Source organism: Mchenga conophoros, linkage group LG19, assembly GCF_057382185.1.
Source record: "Mchenga conophoros isolate Kocher_MC1m ecotype Shallow Benthic linkage group LG19, M_conophoros_male_GT1.1, whole genome shotgun sequence".
NCBI lineage: Eukaryota > Metazoa > Chordata > Actinopteri > Cichliformes > Cichlidae > Mchenga > Mchenga conophoros.
Window position 1 is genome coordinate 5,448,246 of NC_140544.1, and position 18,443 is coordinate 5,466,688.

At 39.8% G+C, this 18,443-nt stretch overlaps 1 protein-coding gene across 7 annotated transcripts in view; it reads left to right on the plus strand.

The window, feature by feature from the left end:
- Positions 1-18,443, plus strand: part of syne2b (spectrin repeat containing, nuclear envelope 2b) — an 80,692-nt gene that overhangs the window by 22,043 nt on the left and 40,206 nt on the right. For 6 of the 7 annotated variants that reach the window (XM_085258089.1, XM_085258088.1, XM_085258091.1 and 3 more), the window contains 16 exons: positions 230-328; positions 3,940-4,128; positions 7,389-7,622; positions 8,315-8,437; positions 10,229-10,344; positions 10,568-10,679; positions 10,932-11,066; positions 12,764-12,922; positions 13,356-13,550; positions 13,768-13,863; positions 14,035-14,235; positions 14,315-14,488; positions 14,847-14,969; positions 15,907-16,100; positions 16,387-16,525; positions 16,672-16,911. In XM_085258089.1, the coding sequence (XP_085114215.1) occupies positions 230-328; positions 3,940-4,128; positions 7,389-7,622; positions 8,315-8,437; positions 10,229-10,344; positions 10,568-10,679; positions 10,932-11,066; positions 12,764-12,922; positions 13,356-13,550; positions 13,768-13,863; positions 14,035-14,235; positions 14,315-14,488; positions 14,847-14,969; positions 15,907-16,100; positions 16,387-16,525; positions 16,672-16,911 (2,529 nt within the window). Of the gene's footprint in view, positions 1-229; positions 329-3,775; positions 3,791-3,939; positions 4,129-7,388; positions 7,623-8,314; positions 8,438-10,228; positions 10,345-10,567; positions 10,680-10,931; positions 11,067-12,763; positions 12,923-13,355; positions 13,551-13,767; positions 13,864-14,034; positions 14,236-14,314; positions 14,489-14,846; positions 14,970-15,906; positions 16,101-16,386; positions 16,526-16,671; positions 16,912-18,443 lie in introns of those variants that run through there. The other variant, XM_085258092.1, reaches the window with a different exon arrangement.

The following is an 18,443-nucleotide window of genomic DNA, read 5'->3' on the forward strand; positions in this document are numbered from 1 at the left end:
AAAAAGGATTGAAAATAAATCAGACTCATTGCATTTCTTTTTCATAATACAATGGGTTGTACTAGATAACATAACATCAAAAATCCTCTAACATTATGTAACATAGTTCCTTAACAGAGTGTATGAGTAACCGTGTGATATCTTATCTGGTGACATGGTAGAACTAAGTGGTCAATGTATTTAACTGACTGACCTGAGTGAGCGTCTAACCCTGATCATATTTCTTCAGGATGTTGAGGGCACCACTGACACCACAGAAACAAGTTCATCTGAAGCTTTATCAAAACCCCTGGGCGCAGTCACAACTCAGTCACTGCCTGAGAGTATGGTAAACACATCGCCGACCGTAAAAGTCTCCAAATCCAGCTCTGGGTCACAGCAGAAATGTGTAGTCTCCTAGATCTAGAACTTGTAGAACTGCATCTTTTTTTTCTCATCAATCTAAACCTAGAACCATTTCTGTGCAAAATCTCCAAGCACACCTCAAAGCGAGCCTAGAGGCCACTGTTTGAAGACTTATAGTATAGACCTTTCATGTCTTTGCTGGCAATAGCGTCTACGCAGCATCGTAAATCTGTCACCTTTTTCTGGATCTAGTTTGAAAACAGTTCTAGAATCAAGATTTCTATTCTTTCTCTATAGTCCCCTAGATTGATTCCTCCAACTTTTTCTATTCTAGCCTCTATTTCTGAGCCACTAGGTGTTGGATTGACCTCCCACATTACTCCAGACCAGACGCTTTACTGCCTTCTGTTGTACTCATATTGGGAGTCATTTCTTTTTTTGAGCGAGCGGTAGCGTCTCGCTTTTCTCAAAATAGTGGTTTTGTAAAGCCTTTGTAGAACCAAATGACTCCTTTACAAGAAACAACTCTAGAACACCTACTTATCATTGAAATCATTTAGAGTACCCCTCTCCTCTAGAATGTTGTAGAACGAGTCCTGTTTGTTCCTGTTTTTCTTTGACAGCAAAACTTAGAGCTCCTGTCTTCTTGTAGAAGTAAACCAAGGACACTTTTTCTTCTAGAACCAGTTCTAGAGCTCCTGATGTTAGGGTTCTTTTAGACATGTCTCACAGTGCATTTACATGGCAGATGATTGCTTAAAATTGTTTACATTTGAATCCTTTATTATGTCTTACTGCATGGCAAAAACTAAAGTGCAGGAAAGAACCAAAGCAGAGGTTTGCCAAATAAGTACTTTTCAAGTTTATTTCTGAGTTTAGACGAAGGATTACTGAGCTTGCAGAGAAATCTGCTTATTCTTTGACAAGTCAACACCACTGACACGTGGTTCAGGATGACACAGCACTACATCTGCTACAAATGAGAAGTGGTTGCTGATGGTTACCGTTTTACCCCCCAAGAAAACTGAAAGTAGGCGGATGGTATTTTGTATGTGTGGTGGATGTTTTTAACAGTCTGTATTAAGCCTTTGCCTTAGCATGGACCTTTATTCTGATGGGTTAGTTTTATTAAAACAGAAACAAAGTGTATTAATAGACACATTTTGTGAGCCATGTTTTATATCTTATAGGGAATGGTGATTTAAAATGTTAAAACTTTTTGATTGTTGACCTTTTCATTTACCATCTGGGCTGATTTACCAGCAAATGCAGAGCATATGTGATAAAATAAATATTTCTTTAGTTGCTTCTGTGCATCTGCCATTTGTATTTCCATAAGCTCATAAAGTGGGGTGTGTTGTTTACAGATGTGATTGACTCGATCACTGCCTTGCAGCAGGACAGTGTGGATAATGATTCCTGCTTTGTCATGAATAAATAAACTAATAAATATTATCACTCTTTAAAATACACCTTTTATACTTAAGACCTTAATTATCTTGTGAAGATGACTGTTGGCCATGAAAATGCACTGGTTTATCATGAATGCTGAGTCACTGGCTGCTGTGCACAGATGGAAACTTTGTAAATCCCACTGCAGTGCTTACTTTTTATTCAGAAGTAAGCATTTAATAAATCGTCCTAAAACAATCTCTACGTTACAGTAGTGTGTTTACAATTAGGGAAATCTTTTTTTTTTTAAAGAAAGAAAAATCTACAATTTTTGGAGATACAAGGTTTTCATCTGAAAGCAGCAGACATCTTACATTACCTGGCATGTGCTGTACTACATCGTTTTCCTCATGTTTTTCCCCCATTCTGTCTGCATATCATTAAAAGAAAGAGAAAAAAGAGCACAAATACAAATAAACCCACAATAGTGATCCACTCCTCTGTCTCTCTTTTTCTGTGTCAGGAGCTCATGAAGGGACAGAGGGGGTTTGCATGAAGGGGGCGGGGGGCAGACACCCAGAGGGGTATATACAGTACATAAAGCACGCATAACACTTTCCAAAAATACATTCACAAGAGAGCTAGTGATTAGCGATTGAGTAATCTAAAGAGGGAGACAGTGCTACTTGATTAATGGAGGCATGAATGAAGTCCAGTTCTGTAACATTAACATCTGGAAAGACTCTGATAAAACCCTCTTGACACAGAGGCAACACTGACCAACACACACTTCCTAAAATAAGTGAAGGATCAGCACCTCTACCTTCACATTTACGATTTCAGGACCGAACTGAAATCGATACATTTTTAAATTGGCATCAAGTTGAAGCACACCAAAAGCGCTGTCCTCCTGCTAACATCCTAACCATTCAGGGGTGGAGGAGGTGGTGGTTGCAGACAAACAGGCTGGACTGAGAAACTTATCTAAACTTATCTACAACTCACTGATTTCATATCTTAACCTGTGATGCAACATTGCAGCTTGATGTGAAGTTTTCTCAGTTTACTCATATTGCTGTATGTGTTTCATCTGCATTTATCATGAATGCACCCTAATGCACTTCTCACTTACATTTTTGAACTCACGTCCATGCAGAATATTTGAAACTTGTGTTCCAAACATCCCTTTTTTGTGGCAAGAAAGTGAATTTTTATGCACACAGTATACTAACGTTTTCCTAACTAAATTAAGCCATTCATACTTGATTGATTTGATGAAAAACAGCCCTCTAAAATTACAAAAGCAAAGTCAGGAAGTATTTTAAAATTATGATCTATTGTTTCAAATTAATAAATGATAGAGCTGAGGGGAGCAACTTGTTTTATGATTGTGAAATGGGTGCACTGAGTTCAGATTTATAATCTATGTAAGGGATGGTTTTACAGAGGATATTTTCCACACCACCTCCTGACATCAAAGGCTGATGAATAATGAACAGTGTGAGTAATTTTGACATTCCTCCTGTTAAGGCTGCATAGGTTCCTCTGCAGTTCCTTCACGACTGTGTGCACAGAGATCAGTCATGAAAGGAAATCAATCCATTATTTTACACAACAGTTTAAACTTATACAGTGAAAAGTGAGAATAATTCACTGTAAAAGTGAAGCAAGGATTACAAATGTAGTAAAAACAGTGAAAAGGACGTCAGAATGTATAAAAGCATTCAAGCACCAATCAGCTGTTTCCCAGCTACAAATTTCCCTGACAGGTTCTGGAGGAAGTGGGAGGGTGTTTGGATCCTGCGTTTAAGGCTTACTCAGCTTACCTGGCCCTCTGTCCTCAGTCAGCTCCACCCCTGTCGCCTGAGGGCTTTTTTCTTTCTGTTCCTCTGTCATTCTGTCCCTGCGGCCCTGCCACAGCTCCAGGAAGTGGTTTCAGGTGGGTGGAGCTCAGAGAGAGAAAGAAAGAGGAGTGAAACAGAGCGAGGGAAAGAGAGATAACCAGTGCGGGGGGTAAGTTACTGGGAGTGGTAGAGTGAGAACAAAGAAACAGGTTAGAAATATTTGTTTATATCAGTATTAGAGCTACAAACTTCAGGAACCAGTCAGCTTTTACTCTTCACTTTCCTCATCTTCCTCCCTCTCTACCCTGAAACTCTGGAGCAGAGAGGCTTAGCTGGGTGTGTTGTGCTTGTCTGTCAGGAATCAGACCAGCAGGTTGGATCCCAGTCTGGACCTCGCCTCTTTGAAGGTGTCCTCCATGTGTGCCTGGAGAGGCTCAGCCAGCTGGAGCTGTGGCTGCAGAAATCCCAGAGGAGTCTTCAAGCTGCCGGTGTTGCCGGTGTAGCAACTATGCAAGACAGCGTGGAACAACAACTGCTTACCTGTCAGGTAAGCTCCGCCCACCAGGGGGACCAGCCCCCTCCCAGAATTTACAAGAGACAAATGTTACCTCAGTTGTCTCTGTGCTGACTGTGTTGGCACACTTTACAAGCCCACATTACATTCACGCAGTCTTTTTTCAGTATGATGAATTTCAAAGTCACATAGACGTAATACAGTTATTTAATATTGTTTTTATTCAGGTTGTGTCAAAATTTGTTAAAATGTACTTATTTAACTTTTTTAAAGCTTTTTTAAGGACTGCAAAATAATCTGAGGAAGTCTACTAATGGACTCCACATAAACAACAAATAGATATCATTGACAAAAAGCCGTAGCACGGACATCTGAAAAACTTTAACCTCTTTAACCTTTGCCCTTACAGTCACCAAATCAATGGGTTCTCATTTAAAAAATGCTAAACTACATCACATCTGGTAACTGCCATCAGGAATAAAAGCCTGCTTTGAAGCTATTATCGCTTTGTTAATCAAAGTTTTAATATTGTTTGACATAAATCAACAGAATAATTAATGCTATGCAACAAGACCTATAACAAGACAGACTTTTCTTCTGACATTGTGATGATTCACAAAGAGATGCAAGGAGGAAATTATAGTTCCAAAATGTTGATACACTGTGTCAAATGGTAATAAAACCGAATTATTGATGTGCAAATCTCATAAACCCACATTTTATTTACAATAGAGCATGGAAAACATATCATGTGTTCAAACTGTTCAAGTATTTTAACATTTCATGAAAAATGTTGGAGATTGACAGCAGCAGCATGTCTCAGAATATCAGCAAAGCACAAGGCCACAAATCCATAATGGATGCTCATAATCTTTGGGCCCAGAGGCAGAACTTCATTAAAAGATATGATATGATTTTGTCACTGAAATCACGGCATGTGCTCAGGAACACTTCATCATTGTCTCTGAACACAGCAAGACATGCCTTCTGCAAAATGCAGAGCTCTATCACGCAATGAAGAAGCCATATGTGAACATGACCCAGAAATGCTGCCGTTTTCTCAGGGCCAAAGTGCATTTTAAATAGAAGGAGCAAAAGTAGAAAAGTGTTCTGTCATCAGACACACTGAAATTTGACATTTTGGTTTATAAGAAATGCAAATCAAAGCATCATTTTTGTTTTTTTATCTACATTTTACACAGCATTCCAACATTTTAGAATTTGGTTTGTAATAAACGCTACTGCTGAATGGAACTAGGAGGTGTTAGACAACACACAACATTTCAATTTTTGATGATTTCTTTTGCTTTTCTTTTTTTATCATAGCAATTTATCGCCCTGCCCATATTTTGTTTCACATTGCGATATTTGAATATACAGAAAAGTGAAATGGACTTTGCACTGGCAACACAGCCCAGTATGTAATGCAGTAGATGTGTGTTACTTCTTCTTCAGAGAAGGGGTTAAGGAGAGCTTTTTATGACACAGAAACTGCTCTTCATGGATGCTTCTATTTGCCGTGTATTATTCTTCCCCCCTTGTGCTCATATCAAAGCTATTTCAGATGAGTCTGGTTGAGCAGAGTTCATTAACTGTTACCTACTTAGGTTTCTGTAATCTCTGTAGTTGGGTTCATGTTTTCTTGTTCAGCACAGATTGTCAATTCAAACCTCAGCAAAGTAAAAGAAAGACTTTCAGGTATGGAAGGCCTAACCTTACTGTTACTGACAGTCATTAAATCCCTTAAAAACATGGCCTCTTTGGAATAGTTGCAAAGATCTTACTCTTCTTAAACTTTTTGATGCAGATGTCTGATTGGATATGACTATCGCTCTCATTATTAAATGTGATTGTGGCTATAAACACATGGCATAAAACAATTTCATAGGTGCAGAGTTCATAGTGGTGCCTCCATGTGCCAGCTACTGTGTAGCTGCAGAGGTGGTGTCCAAAACAAAAAAAATGAAAAAATCAACATGTCAGGAATAACCAAGTAGCAAAGCTTCACTAAGGCAGCTCACTCCCTGGGCAGTATTTACTTTTAAGAGTGTAATAGTATTGTATTTTGTATATAAACATATTATATAGGAGTAGGTAATGACTAACAGGTATTGTAAATCACATTTAGAGGTTTTAAAAGCAGCTTTACTTTTTCTGTTTAAACATTCAATCAGCTGGGGCAATATAACAGCTTACAGTCAGTAGCATCATGCCCTAACAGGATTCAACATTATCTTTATTCAAGCTTTAGCAGGAATTTTCTATTCAAGGACTCCTGGCTTACCCTGAGAGTGTAACTTGAGCCTCCATTAAAGTTTCAGGCGTTAAACACATCTCACAGGCACACATCACATTTTAATGGAGCATTAAAATGAGCCACTGAGATGTATCTTCCTATTCAAATTAGCTCCGTCATGCATCACCCACATATAACTTTGACATCATCAATGTGCTCTGCATTTTTCATTTAAGCTGAGCTCCAGAGCTAAATCTTTGTTTTAATTGTTGTTTTTCGTAGTGGTGTCAAAACAGAGCAGGAGGCGAGGTAATAAAGGAGTGAAAACAATAAAGAAAAGAAGGGCGTATCTAAGAGGTGGAGCTTCCAAGGCCAGCCTTCAAATAATGAAGTCCTGGCTGGTGAAAATGTTACACGTGAAACAGACAGTTAAAAGAATGAAAAGATTTAATGCTACTGTCTTTTATAAATAAACACAATGGAAATATCTTAAACTGATATAATTGATATAATATTAAAAGAGCAATATTTCAAGTTGACATCAAAGAACTGAAGTTTTAACTGAAGTTAAAAGATGTTGAACAAATAAATGGTGTGTAAAATATCTGAAGGACATGTGCTCACAGGAGCTAAAAGGTCAGGTAAACTGTAAGAACTGTGAGAACCTGAACACTTATTTGTACTCCAAATACTGAAGCATGCTGAAATGTTAAAGTCTAAACAACACAGTTGAGAATTCATTGAAGTCTGAGTCATGGAAGAATTTTAAAGATCAGTGATAGTTAAATTATGGAAGGGAGGTGGAGAAACGCTAAGGGTGTCTAATAATACTCAGCTAAATGTAACCTGATATTCAAATGACTTGCAAACTAACTGTTCCACTCAAACACTACAAACAATAAACAAATTGCTAAAGAAGCAGGTGATCCAACTGGCAAATCTCATATTGGACAACTGCAAGCTGCTTTGCAACCTACCTACACTGCAGATGGACAAGTCTTCTTAGGATTACAGTGGTCTTGACTGTATTCGTGTGTGTTTGTTTGCTGGTCTACAGGAGATGTTTCTGGAGATTGAGCAGAAGGTAGCCAGCTTGTCAGCTCTCAGTCAAACCGCTGACCAGCAGCACCAGCAGAGTGAACTGGGAGCTGCGGGATCCCAGCAGGAGGCAGCTGAGCTTCTTACCACCAGGCTGGAACTCCTGAAAAACAACCTGATGTCCTTTCAACAGATGCTACAGAACAGACAAGAAGAGGAGAGGATGAGCAGCAACAAAGGGCCCCAGGAGCAGGTACATACACTAAATCTTTGGCAAATGGCTGCATAGTTGTTTTGTATTCAGTTGTTTGGGGTGGCTGTGATTAGAAGGTTGCTGGTTAAATCTTTGGGCAAGACAACCCCAAGTTGCTCCTGATGAATTCACTGGAGTGTGAATATTTGGCAGAATTAATGGATGTATGAGGCCCTTTGAGTGCTCAGGTGGAGTAGATAAATGCCATCAGTCCATTCACAATTTTCCTTACTCAGTTAAATTCATTCTTATGTTAAATTAACTTCACTTTTGCTCTGAAAAACTGTCCCTTTAGGTTCCTGGATAATTTCAAACTAAGATTTATCATCAAAAGCAAAGCAGCATAACGTATTATATTCTTTCAGTCTGTGTTCTTGCACGCTCTCTAGTCCTGCTTACAAACTTTAACTGAGGTTGCAGGTTTACAACTGTGCCGCTGAAAGTAACGTCACACTAGGTACTGTGTGGCAAAGTCTGCCTTTGATAATTATTAACAGCTCTGCAGATAAACTAGTGCAGGCTCACCAGCAGCTCAATAGTGGCGTCCTTTCATAAGCAACACATCGCGTACATGTTTGCATTTAGACTTGTTTCTTAAAGCTGCTACCTTCAAGAACTCGTACAGTTGAAGTGATACTGATAAACTCTTTAGCTTTCATTCTTGTGTGTACATTTCACCTGTTTTTCCACAGCATTTAGTTTCTCAGGCAGATTGCCAGCTTGAGTCTAAAGTGAGGCGCAGCAACAGTGTTCAAGAGATCTTCTCATCACCTAAAAACAAACTTCTCAGACAGAGCAGCCTGCAGCAGCAGAAGGTACTGATGCCATTAGCTGCTTTGATGTTAGGTTCCAGTGGTGTGGGATTTTGTGTATTTCATGTGTCTGACTGCTTTTTGTGTATTTCACCCAAATGCAAACATTCAGAACATCCTGGGGCATTAAAAACCCCTTCTACCAGCATGTTTTCACGTTTTCCTGTGACATAAGTACATAGGATCAGAGGTGGATGTCAGTATTTAATTTTGTTAATATCAATAAGTTTTTAGCTGTGGCACTTTCTGCATACTTCAACCCCTGAGCAACCCATTGGTTAATTTTCATTACTGACACTGGATTGCCCAATCAAATCTCCCCTACATTCCCTGCCCGTCAGTGCACCCAGTGTTGCCAACTTAGCGACTTTGTCACTATATTTAGCGAGTTTTCAGACCCCCTTAGCGACTTTTTTTTTTTTTCTAAAAAGCGACTAGCGACAAATCTGGCGACTTTTTCTGGTATTATTGGAGACTTATTTATGACGACTTTTTGACGTGACAGGGTGTGTTGCTCTTACTCTCAAGAAGCAGCGGTGCTGCCTTGGGCACCTCACCCGTGCCAAAGCGCTCCCAGGCGGAGGATAGTCCTCCCTCAACTGCTATCAGGGCAGGAGATGTTCACACCTATGCGTCCAAACGGCAAATGAATCGCGCATGAGCGAAGCCGCTGCTCCCGCACTGACTGTAACGCAGTCAATTCTTCTTTTAATGTTTTGCTGTTTTGTGGATCACAAGGTTTAAAACTACTTATAAACACACACTCTCACACACAAAGTAACTCCACCAGAGTGCCAATTTCGGGTCACTTTTTCCGGTCCAGGCCAGGGTAAAGATTTGTAGTTCTAAATAAATTCTAACTGCATTTAGGACGTTTTTTACTCACTTTATGTCTCTTCCGCGAAGTTATTTCTCTCTCCAACAACATAGGTTAGTTACAATTAGCATGATCAATTATGCAAATTAGATGATGGCGTCATTTGGCGACTTCTAGCGACTTTTAGGACAGCCAATAGCGATTTTCCTTACTGATGAGTTGGCAACACTGAGTGCACCTCGTAGAGGCTAAGAAAAGCCAAAAGGTGGAGCTGAAAAGCTGAGAGAAAAAGAAAGAGAAACCATGAACATACCATGATTTGAACTGTGGGAGCAAATTGTGGCAGCATCAGCTTGATAGTATTTGTATCCCACTGTATAAAGAGCTAACATCGCCAAAATTTCATTATAATAAGTGTTTGTGAGCTAAAAATCAAGAATGTGTTTACTGTTCGGCCACGATTTGCACAGCCCAGCGTGCTCCCAATGCAGGGGAAACAAATTCTGTCGGGGAGGCCTACCTTGGCACCGCCGTTGTGCAGGTGAAGCCAAAGGCAACATATGCCTCGTCATATTTTCTAGTTTTTGGTTTGGAAAGAAGTTGGTTTGGAAGCATATTTGGCGACGCTTCATCCTCTGCTTTGCTTTGTGCGGGAGCCCCGTCAAAGACCTGTCCATTATGCTAGCAGTGTCCAAGCAGGGTTTTTTTTTCTTTCTTTCTTTCTTTTTTTTTTACCGCACCCCCGCAATGGCTCTGTGCCCCCCACTTTGGGAACCACTGACCTAATAGCTAGCGGGAAATAATTAGAAAGGGAGCGATTCAAGTAAAATAAATGGCTGCTTTGACAATAAGCCCCCGCTAATAGATGAAGTATGGCTTTTAATTTGTGTCAGTATGTGACGTGACACAGACACACAGACATTGTATCAAATATAAACAGTTAAAATTGTTAAACTTGATATTTTACTTTTGTGTAGGAGCTGGAGCTCGAGCTCAGTGAACAAAGAGGACTAACTCAGGCCATCGCCAGGCATGGCAGCAGAGCGCTGCTTTACCGCCAGGAGTCCGAGGACCACAGCCAGCTCTCACTAAGGCAAAACAGCTTCTTCACTCTATTAAATTGTTGTCAAACACATATTACAGAGTTTTAGTTGTTTTAAAATATAACATACATTTACATTTTTAAATAAGGTATTTTACTTATAGGACGAAGAAAAAGACTACAGTATTTTCTTAATTCAACTTCAATCTATATAGAAAGAAAGAAAGCTGGAGTGAGATGAAGTGTTAATTTTCAGCTTGTTCTCTGGCTGCAGGTCGCCTCCTGCTGCGGCTGATGAGGAGGAGGATTCGGCTCAGAAGAAGTGGGATCACCTTCACAGTCAGCTGCTGGCTTTGGAAGAGAGCTGGCTGCTTCCTCCCTCCGAGGTAAGGCCTTCATCGTGAGACTGAGGTGCTTGATTATCACATTTCAAATACAAGAGAGAAAGGGACAAATCGCTGTTCTCGCCATGCTTGATTATCACCTTCTTTGAGCAGATGCCACTTTGTTGTCTCGTTGGTGTTATGGGAACTCCTGCAGGGCATGATTAGAGTAGCGTGTGTCTCTAACTTTTCCTCTGATGTTTTTCTCCGTCTCTCTCTGTCTGTGTGGCTCTCTCTTTCTCTCTCTTTATGAAGGTGACAGACTCATCTGTGAAGCGTAGCAATGGAACAGCAGGATGCATGATTGCCAGAAAAAACCTGAAAGAGCTCCAGACCTGCATCAGCCATCTGAGAGAGCTGGGGCACACATCTGCAGAGCTTCTGAATCAGGTGAGGAGCCATTATATTAGGGCTGTTTGTCAGAGAGTATAGAAGCTGTTACACGAGGCCAGTTGCTGGTTTTCTTCTCAAGACTAGAGAGCCTGAGATAAAGCTGAAGGGATGTGAGATGATTAGCTTCCTAAATTTATATTCCCTTTAAAGGTAATATGTAATTTAGAATTATTTGTAACTATAACCAGTTAAATGTAATTGTATTAAATTAGCTTTCTATTAAGTTATGCAGCTTGCATTATCAGTGGCATAAACAATGTATGAGATCTGAAAGAAAAGAGTTTTATGTGATCAGTAAATATGTGATGTGATCCAAAACACAACTAATAAACAAATTCCAGCCACAGTTTTTATACTGTGTTCAGACTCAGTGGTGTTGATGCTGAAAATCTGAGCCCACTTTTTCTCCCCGAAAGATCAAAAATCAATAAGAAAACCAACAAAGTATAATATTGATCTTAGCACTGGGATCAGTGTCATCTTATCAAATAATTACAAGGTATAGGTATCAGAATCAGAATCAGAATACTTTATTGATCCCTGGGGGAAATTATTTTTTGTTACAGTGCTCCATTTTAAACCAACATTAAGACAAGACAGACAATACACTAACTAAGAATAGTACAATATATACATATATATACATACATACATACATAAGTCACTCATAAATAAATAGTTGGAAAAGAAACATGTGTAGTTGTAGCAGCAAACAGTGTGTTAAGTGGATGCGTTGTACAGGGAGATGGCCACAGGCAGGAAAGATTTCCTGTGTTGTTCAGCGGTGCTTTTGGGTAATCTCAGTCTCTCACTGAACGAGCTCCTGTGACTGACCAGCATGTCATGGAGTGGGTGGGAGGTGTTATCCAACATTGTCTTTATCTTGGACAGCATCCGCCTCTCCGACACCACCTTGAGGGAGTCCAGCTCCATCCCCACAACATTGCTGGCCTTACGGATCAGTTTATTAAGTCTGTTGGCATCTGCGACCCTCAGCCTGCTCCCCCAGCATGCAACAGCATAGAGGATCGCACTGGCCACCACAGACTCATAGAAAATCCTCAGCATTTTCTGGCAGATGTTGAAGGACCTCAGTCGCCTCAAAAAATAGAGACGACTCTGGCCCTTCCTGTAAAGTGCTGTGGTGTTTTTAGCCCAGTCCAGTTTATTGTCAATGTGTACTCCAAGGTATTTATAGTTTATAGGTAAGGCTGGACCTCATTTTGAGTTGTCACAGGACTGAAAAGTGAAACAATCTTTAATGCAGCACCAATAATATAACTGATGCATGTTTTAATGTAATAATAATAATAATAACAATAATAATTTATTTATATGCAACTTTTAGGACACTCAAGGACACCTTACAGGCAATTAAGTATCAGAATCACAGTATGGAAAATAACAGTTGGACAACACCAACTAAACGTCAATATGCATAATATTAAAAATTCTAATAAATTGAGGTCCCTGGGCTGATTCGCTTTAATATTTGATCAAGAAATTTGCTATTGTCCACTTTAAAAAACATTTAAAAAATTATAGTAGTAAAGTAAAAGATGAAAGGAAATCAACTCAGCCTTGCATAAAACTGAAACAAATAGCCTAAAAGAAAACCTTTGTGGATGTAGGCCAAATTTTAATAAATTGTTAACATGACCCTGCTAACGGTTTTGCTCATCTTTCATACCCAGGCCTGCCCTGCTGAGGGAACCCATCAGACCGTTGATGAAGGTTTGTTTCATGTATTGCATGGAGCATCCCTGTGCCTGGACTCAATGAAAAGCATGCTGTGCTCACCTGTTCTGGTGACACATGAAGAAGAACCCCAGCTGAGGCTGCTTCACCTACAGGTGAGACGCCTCACTGCAAAGAAGCACTTAACATCAGATGTTTACGGTTGTTTTCAGTTTCAAAATTGTCATCATCAGCATTCCTGCATCTATGGCTGAAAAATCTGAGGCGTGATAGTGACTTTAATGATCCCCCTTCATTTTCTGAAGCATCAGTGTGAGGCTTGTTGTTACTTTCCGTGAGCTATTTCTGTAGACACTGACATTACCTTTAAAGGGAAGTGTCATGATGTGTTTTTTTTATCCTTAACTTTTTGTGCAACCATATCAGCTTTTAACTTCACACTGCAATTTTTATGGCTCAGTGTTCTTAATTCTGACATTTTATCGACCCTTTTGGGAAAAAATTATAAGTGAAATATCAATAATGCATCTTACTGTTAGTTAAAGCTTAACTAAAAGAAGGATCTTTACTATTCATCTTCCTTTTCAGAGTCTCTCAGCAGAGCTTGCCACCCTTGGCAGTGAGCTTGTTTCTCAGGGGTCAAAGGTCAGCAATGTCCCGGGGTTAAAGTGTGGTCAGCAGTGCATTGATGATCTGTGCAGACTACTTCCTGTGGTCCAGATCGCGCTGGCCAGCAGAGAAAAGCAGCTCAGGATCCTGCAGGAGGACAGTGCAGAGAAACAGGTCTGCATGTGTTTTAAAATCAGTCAGTAAATTGCTTTATTAATACTGATAAAAATAGAGAAAGTAAGAAGACATAATATCTAACTTCAATTGAGATAAGTTTTAGCTTACTTGTTATATTGGTAATTTGCTCTGTTAATAGATCAGTCGACTCTAAATTGACTGTTTATTATCAAAATCTCTACAGGTTTTAATTGTTGGTGTGTTTATTTGTCAGGCTGCTGCTCACATCCAGGAGTCTCTGCAGCAGCAGGTCGAGGCTGACCAACACAATCTGCCTGCCTCTCTCATCCACCAGGCCACACAGCTGCAGGTGTGTTAGCGAGTGTGTCAAATGTGGGCTTTAGTGTTTATACGTTTACGTAGGTCACCAAGGTGGCCCATTAAATACTGAGAGGCAAGTTTAAGAATACTCAGAAACTGAATTATTCAGATGATGCAAGAGCATTTAAATCTTCAAATTTTCTGTCCTCCTGTTGTACAGGGTGAGTTGGAGACAGTAGTGGGCGGTGTCCGTTCCCACTGTGAGGAGTTGAAGAGCGGCGTGGAATTGCAGAAGCAATATGAGCAGCTGGTCCGCAGCTTTGAGGAGCTGCTCAGTCTGGGCTCTGATAGTTTCCCTCAGCAGCCTGACACAGAGCTCCGGAGCAGGGCCCAGCTCCAGAAGAAGCTAAGCAGTCATATGGTTAGTGTGGTGGAAAAAAAGAGTCCCATTGAAATAAGACAATAGATTATGATTTTCATGTCTACTTTTTCTTAATCAGAGGTTTTTCCAGTTCCTGGGCGATCACTTTGAAATCCTGCAGTACCTGACCAATAGAGTTTCAGATATGCCCCTAGAAAATAGGGAGGTTACAATAAAGGGTCTGCAGGACCAGGTGGCTCGACTGCAGCAGGATGGACTGGAGAAAGGGACCAAGATGCAGGAAACATTAGAGGTAGGTGCAATGTAGCTTACTTGCAAAGTGACTTTCAAGTAAAGAAAGAGAAATACAGTACATACAATAACGAAGAGAGAGATTTCATGGAAGCCACACCTTGCATCTCCCATCAAAGTGGAATGTGATTGCCGTTATACATTCTGAAAAGCACTTCCACTGGAACCTACTGACACCTCTATGCCTAAAGTTTGCCTTAATCTGTCCAGGCCACCAAAAATCCCCCAAATTCATTAACTTGTTCACTAGATGACAGATTTACACATATAGGCTATTAAAGGCACCACAAATGAGAAATGAGAATGAGGATTGATTTTAATGACATAACCATCACTGATAATCACAATGTCTGCCTCAGATGTGGTCACAATGGGAGAAGGACAGTGCATGGTCCGACTCCTTGATGAGAAGTATTGAGACATCATTTCCCAAAATCCCTGAGGGATCTGAGCAGGAATCAGAGAAGCCTCTCAGCTACAAGGTATTTTCTATTTTCTATTCCATCTACAAGGGATCATTTTTATTAATAAATGTGTTTTTTGCCCATCGAATTTACTAACAGGCAGCCAACTGGAGTACAGAGCACATCAAGCAATGTTCCATTCTATCTATCTGGGCAAGCTCTATGCTGTACTTTGTGCACTGCACTCAAAACCTAATTAGATCAATTAAATACACCCTAATAGGTTGTTTCTGTAGGGGTACAGGATGCTCCTTGGCTTTGATGTGAATTTTTAGCCAAGCACAGACTTCTGACCAAATGTAATTTTGGTTCTGTTCACTGTTGTTCTGCTTCCAGACTGGCAACGCATCAGTTTTGAAATGCACCTCAGAATGGTCTATAGTCAACAAAAATATATATGTGGTAAAATAGATAAAAACATAAACATAGAGGTTGTCTTCTCCTGCATCTTTGCTCTAGTTCAGCAACCAAATCTGCATGAGATTAATAGTAACAGCTCAGCTTAAGGTCTCGTTAAAATTTTGTTTAACATCGAATGTCAGCATGTATTCAGTAGTGAGTCTCATTCATAACTTGTTGCAAACTCTCTTTTGAGGTCTGTCTTTATGAAACTTGTTTGGCTTTAAAGTTGTCCTTTGTTCACTATCAGGGTTATTATCTTAGATGAAAGTGAAATTGAAAAGTAGCACAAACCTTCACCCTTAGTCTTACATACCAGTTGCATGAGAGTTAGCAAACCTGATTTATTTTAATTGTGATAAGATGATGAGTCTGAAATCTCTAATGCCCTTCTGTGACTGTAGCCAGCAGACAAAAGGTGACTTCTCACAAAGATTTTTGTATCGCTCTGAGCATTAGCCTTTGTGTTGAGTTGAGTGAATATTCACGCATGTATGTATGAATTCATTTCATGGGTCTGTGCAGTGATATGCAAGTTCTCCTTGTCTGACTGCAGGAGCTGCATCGCATTTTGGAGGAGAATGAAGCGCGGGTCAGTCAGATGCTGGAGGGAGGCCGGCGACTGCAGAGAGCGGGTTTTAGTGGAGTGGGTGTGTCTGTCTGTAAACTGGAGGCTCGCTGGAGATCTTTGCACAAGAGGCTGGAGCATGAACGCACCAACTTTGACAAAGGAAGGAAACTGAAGAGCAGGTGACTGATGAAAAGCATGAAAGTCCGGGCCGTCTGACATAGAAAGTTGGAACTTGTCCTGAACTTAGACTAGACTGCGTGTAGTTTAGTTTAAGCTCATATCATATTTTAGAAATGTTTAGTGTGGTTTATATTGAGATGAAATAATAATAAAATTGTCAATCTAAATTTAAATTTAAAATAGGGTTGCATGCAATGAAAACCCCAATATTAGATAGTAAAAGATCTTTTGGTATGATGTTGTGTCAACTTGTTTTTAAATGTGCAACTTTTGCCCAAAAATCAGGTTTCGTCACAGCTCTGCCGCGCTGTCTCAGTGGATGAATGAGGCTAGACAACGGATCGATAGATGGAGTGAGCTCACTGTCTCATCCAGTGAGGAGATGGATGTTGAACAGAGGCGTGAGCTCTACCTCCAGTCTGTGGTGAGTAAGAGTTGAAACCATTGTTTTTTAGTTTTTTTTTTAATATTTTAGTTCTAGCACTTTGACCAACTTTTGCTCATTAGCAGCTCTTCCAGAGACCACAATGCACTTATGGAGAACAGACTAACGTAAGATTTTTAATGCAGGCTTTGACCAAAGAGTTGGAGGCCAAATCTGAAGTAAAGGTGGCAGTGACCGGTTCTTCGTCCCAGCTGCTGCAGCTGAGGGAAGCACACTCAGAAAGAGATCCTGAGGATAAAGGGACTCCTCTGCCCAAGACTTCTGACATAGATATGTGCTCCATCAACACTCAGCTCAGACAGATAGAGTTGGACTGGTCCAGTCTTCTCGTTGATGTGCCTGTTATTCAACAAACTCTGCACAAGGTGAGGATCTCCCCCCCATGTAGACTGTGACTTCTCTAAGTTAAACTATTCAGCATTTTACAAAAGTTGCGCTGTTTTCTGAACACAGGCAGTTCATTTCAATATAGAACTCCAATAAAAAATATTCAGCATGCTATATTCTACATGTTTTTGGGTTTTTTTAATTTGCCACATATAGCAGTAATGCACTTCAATTAAATATTCTCCTTCTTGTATTTTGGATCTCAAGAACAGAAATAACGGTGGCTCTGAAAGGTCAAGCACACTGTAACGCAAGAAAAAAACTGTAAATAGAAAAAGCACACAAAACAGAATGGAAGTTCAATAAAACATAACAGGAAAAAGATGCTACAAAAGCTGACCAAAAAACAAAACTCACAAAACACAAAAAAGGGTTTTGGGGGATAAAACAACATGAGGAAACAGTTGCGAATGTGACAAGTATGCAATTACATTCTTACATGAATCATGTGATTAATATACACATTACCTGCATATTTTTATCCCTCACAACACTGGTGAACCGTTCACTTCTTTAAAGTGTGTCATAGTCAGAGATGGGCAGTAACGCGTTACTGTAATCTGATTACTTTTTTCAAGTAACGAGTAAAGTAAGGGATTACTATTGCAAAATCGGTAAATAGATTACCGTTACTTTCCCGTAGGAACGCTGCGTAACTGCGTTACTAAAACCGTGATTTTTTTGCGAGAATGTCTCATGACAGTGATGTAAGCAAGTGCGACGTTTGTGACAACAGCTGTGTGCAGATCAACAGTGGATAATATATCAAGTGCAGGAGAGAGTATGAGCGTGCAGCGTTTAAAGCGTGGAAGTACTGACCTTACTTTGAGTTTGATTCCATAAAAAGTGACAAAAACATTAGTGTCCGCTGTGCGTGGGAAGAAAACTTCTTTTTACAGCGAAAAAAACCCCCTAAACTTCCAAGCAAGCACCGAGTGCGCAAGGACGTAATGGGAAACTCACAGAGAAACTCGCGGATTCTTCCACTGACCGCAGCGGCACACCTGCACCAGGGTAAACCTCCGCCTACCCCACTCCTGCTTTACAGGTGAAAATAGAGCAAAAGGACCGCTAGTCTTTGATGTTATTTATTTTCTGCTGTGTTTTACTTGCATCTATTTGAAAGAGTGAGTGGAAAACCCAAAAAATATTTTATTTTATGTGCTGGAATGTGCAGAAAATAGGTTTAAGTATTAAACAAATTTCTTCCAGTCAGAGAATGTTGCATATAATTACATTTTTGCTTGATGCATAAAGTTAAAAAACTAAAACTAATAAAACAAGTTAAAAAGAGACTTTTCCATTTGATTACATTTTGTATGATGGATTATGTAGAAAAAGTAGAATTGGGCTGAAAGATCTATTTCTTTATCACCTATTCAGGTTATAAATCGTGTTTTTAAAAAGTAACTAAGTAACTAAGTAATTAATTACTTTTGAAAATAAGTAATCAGTAAAGTAACGGGATTACCTTTTTGGGAAGTAATCAGTAATTAGTTACTGATTACTT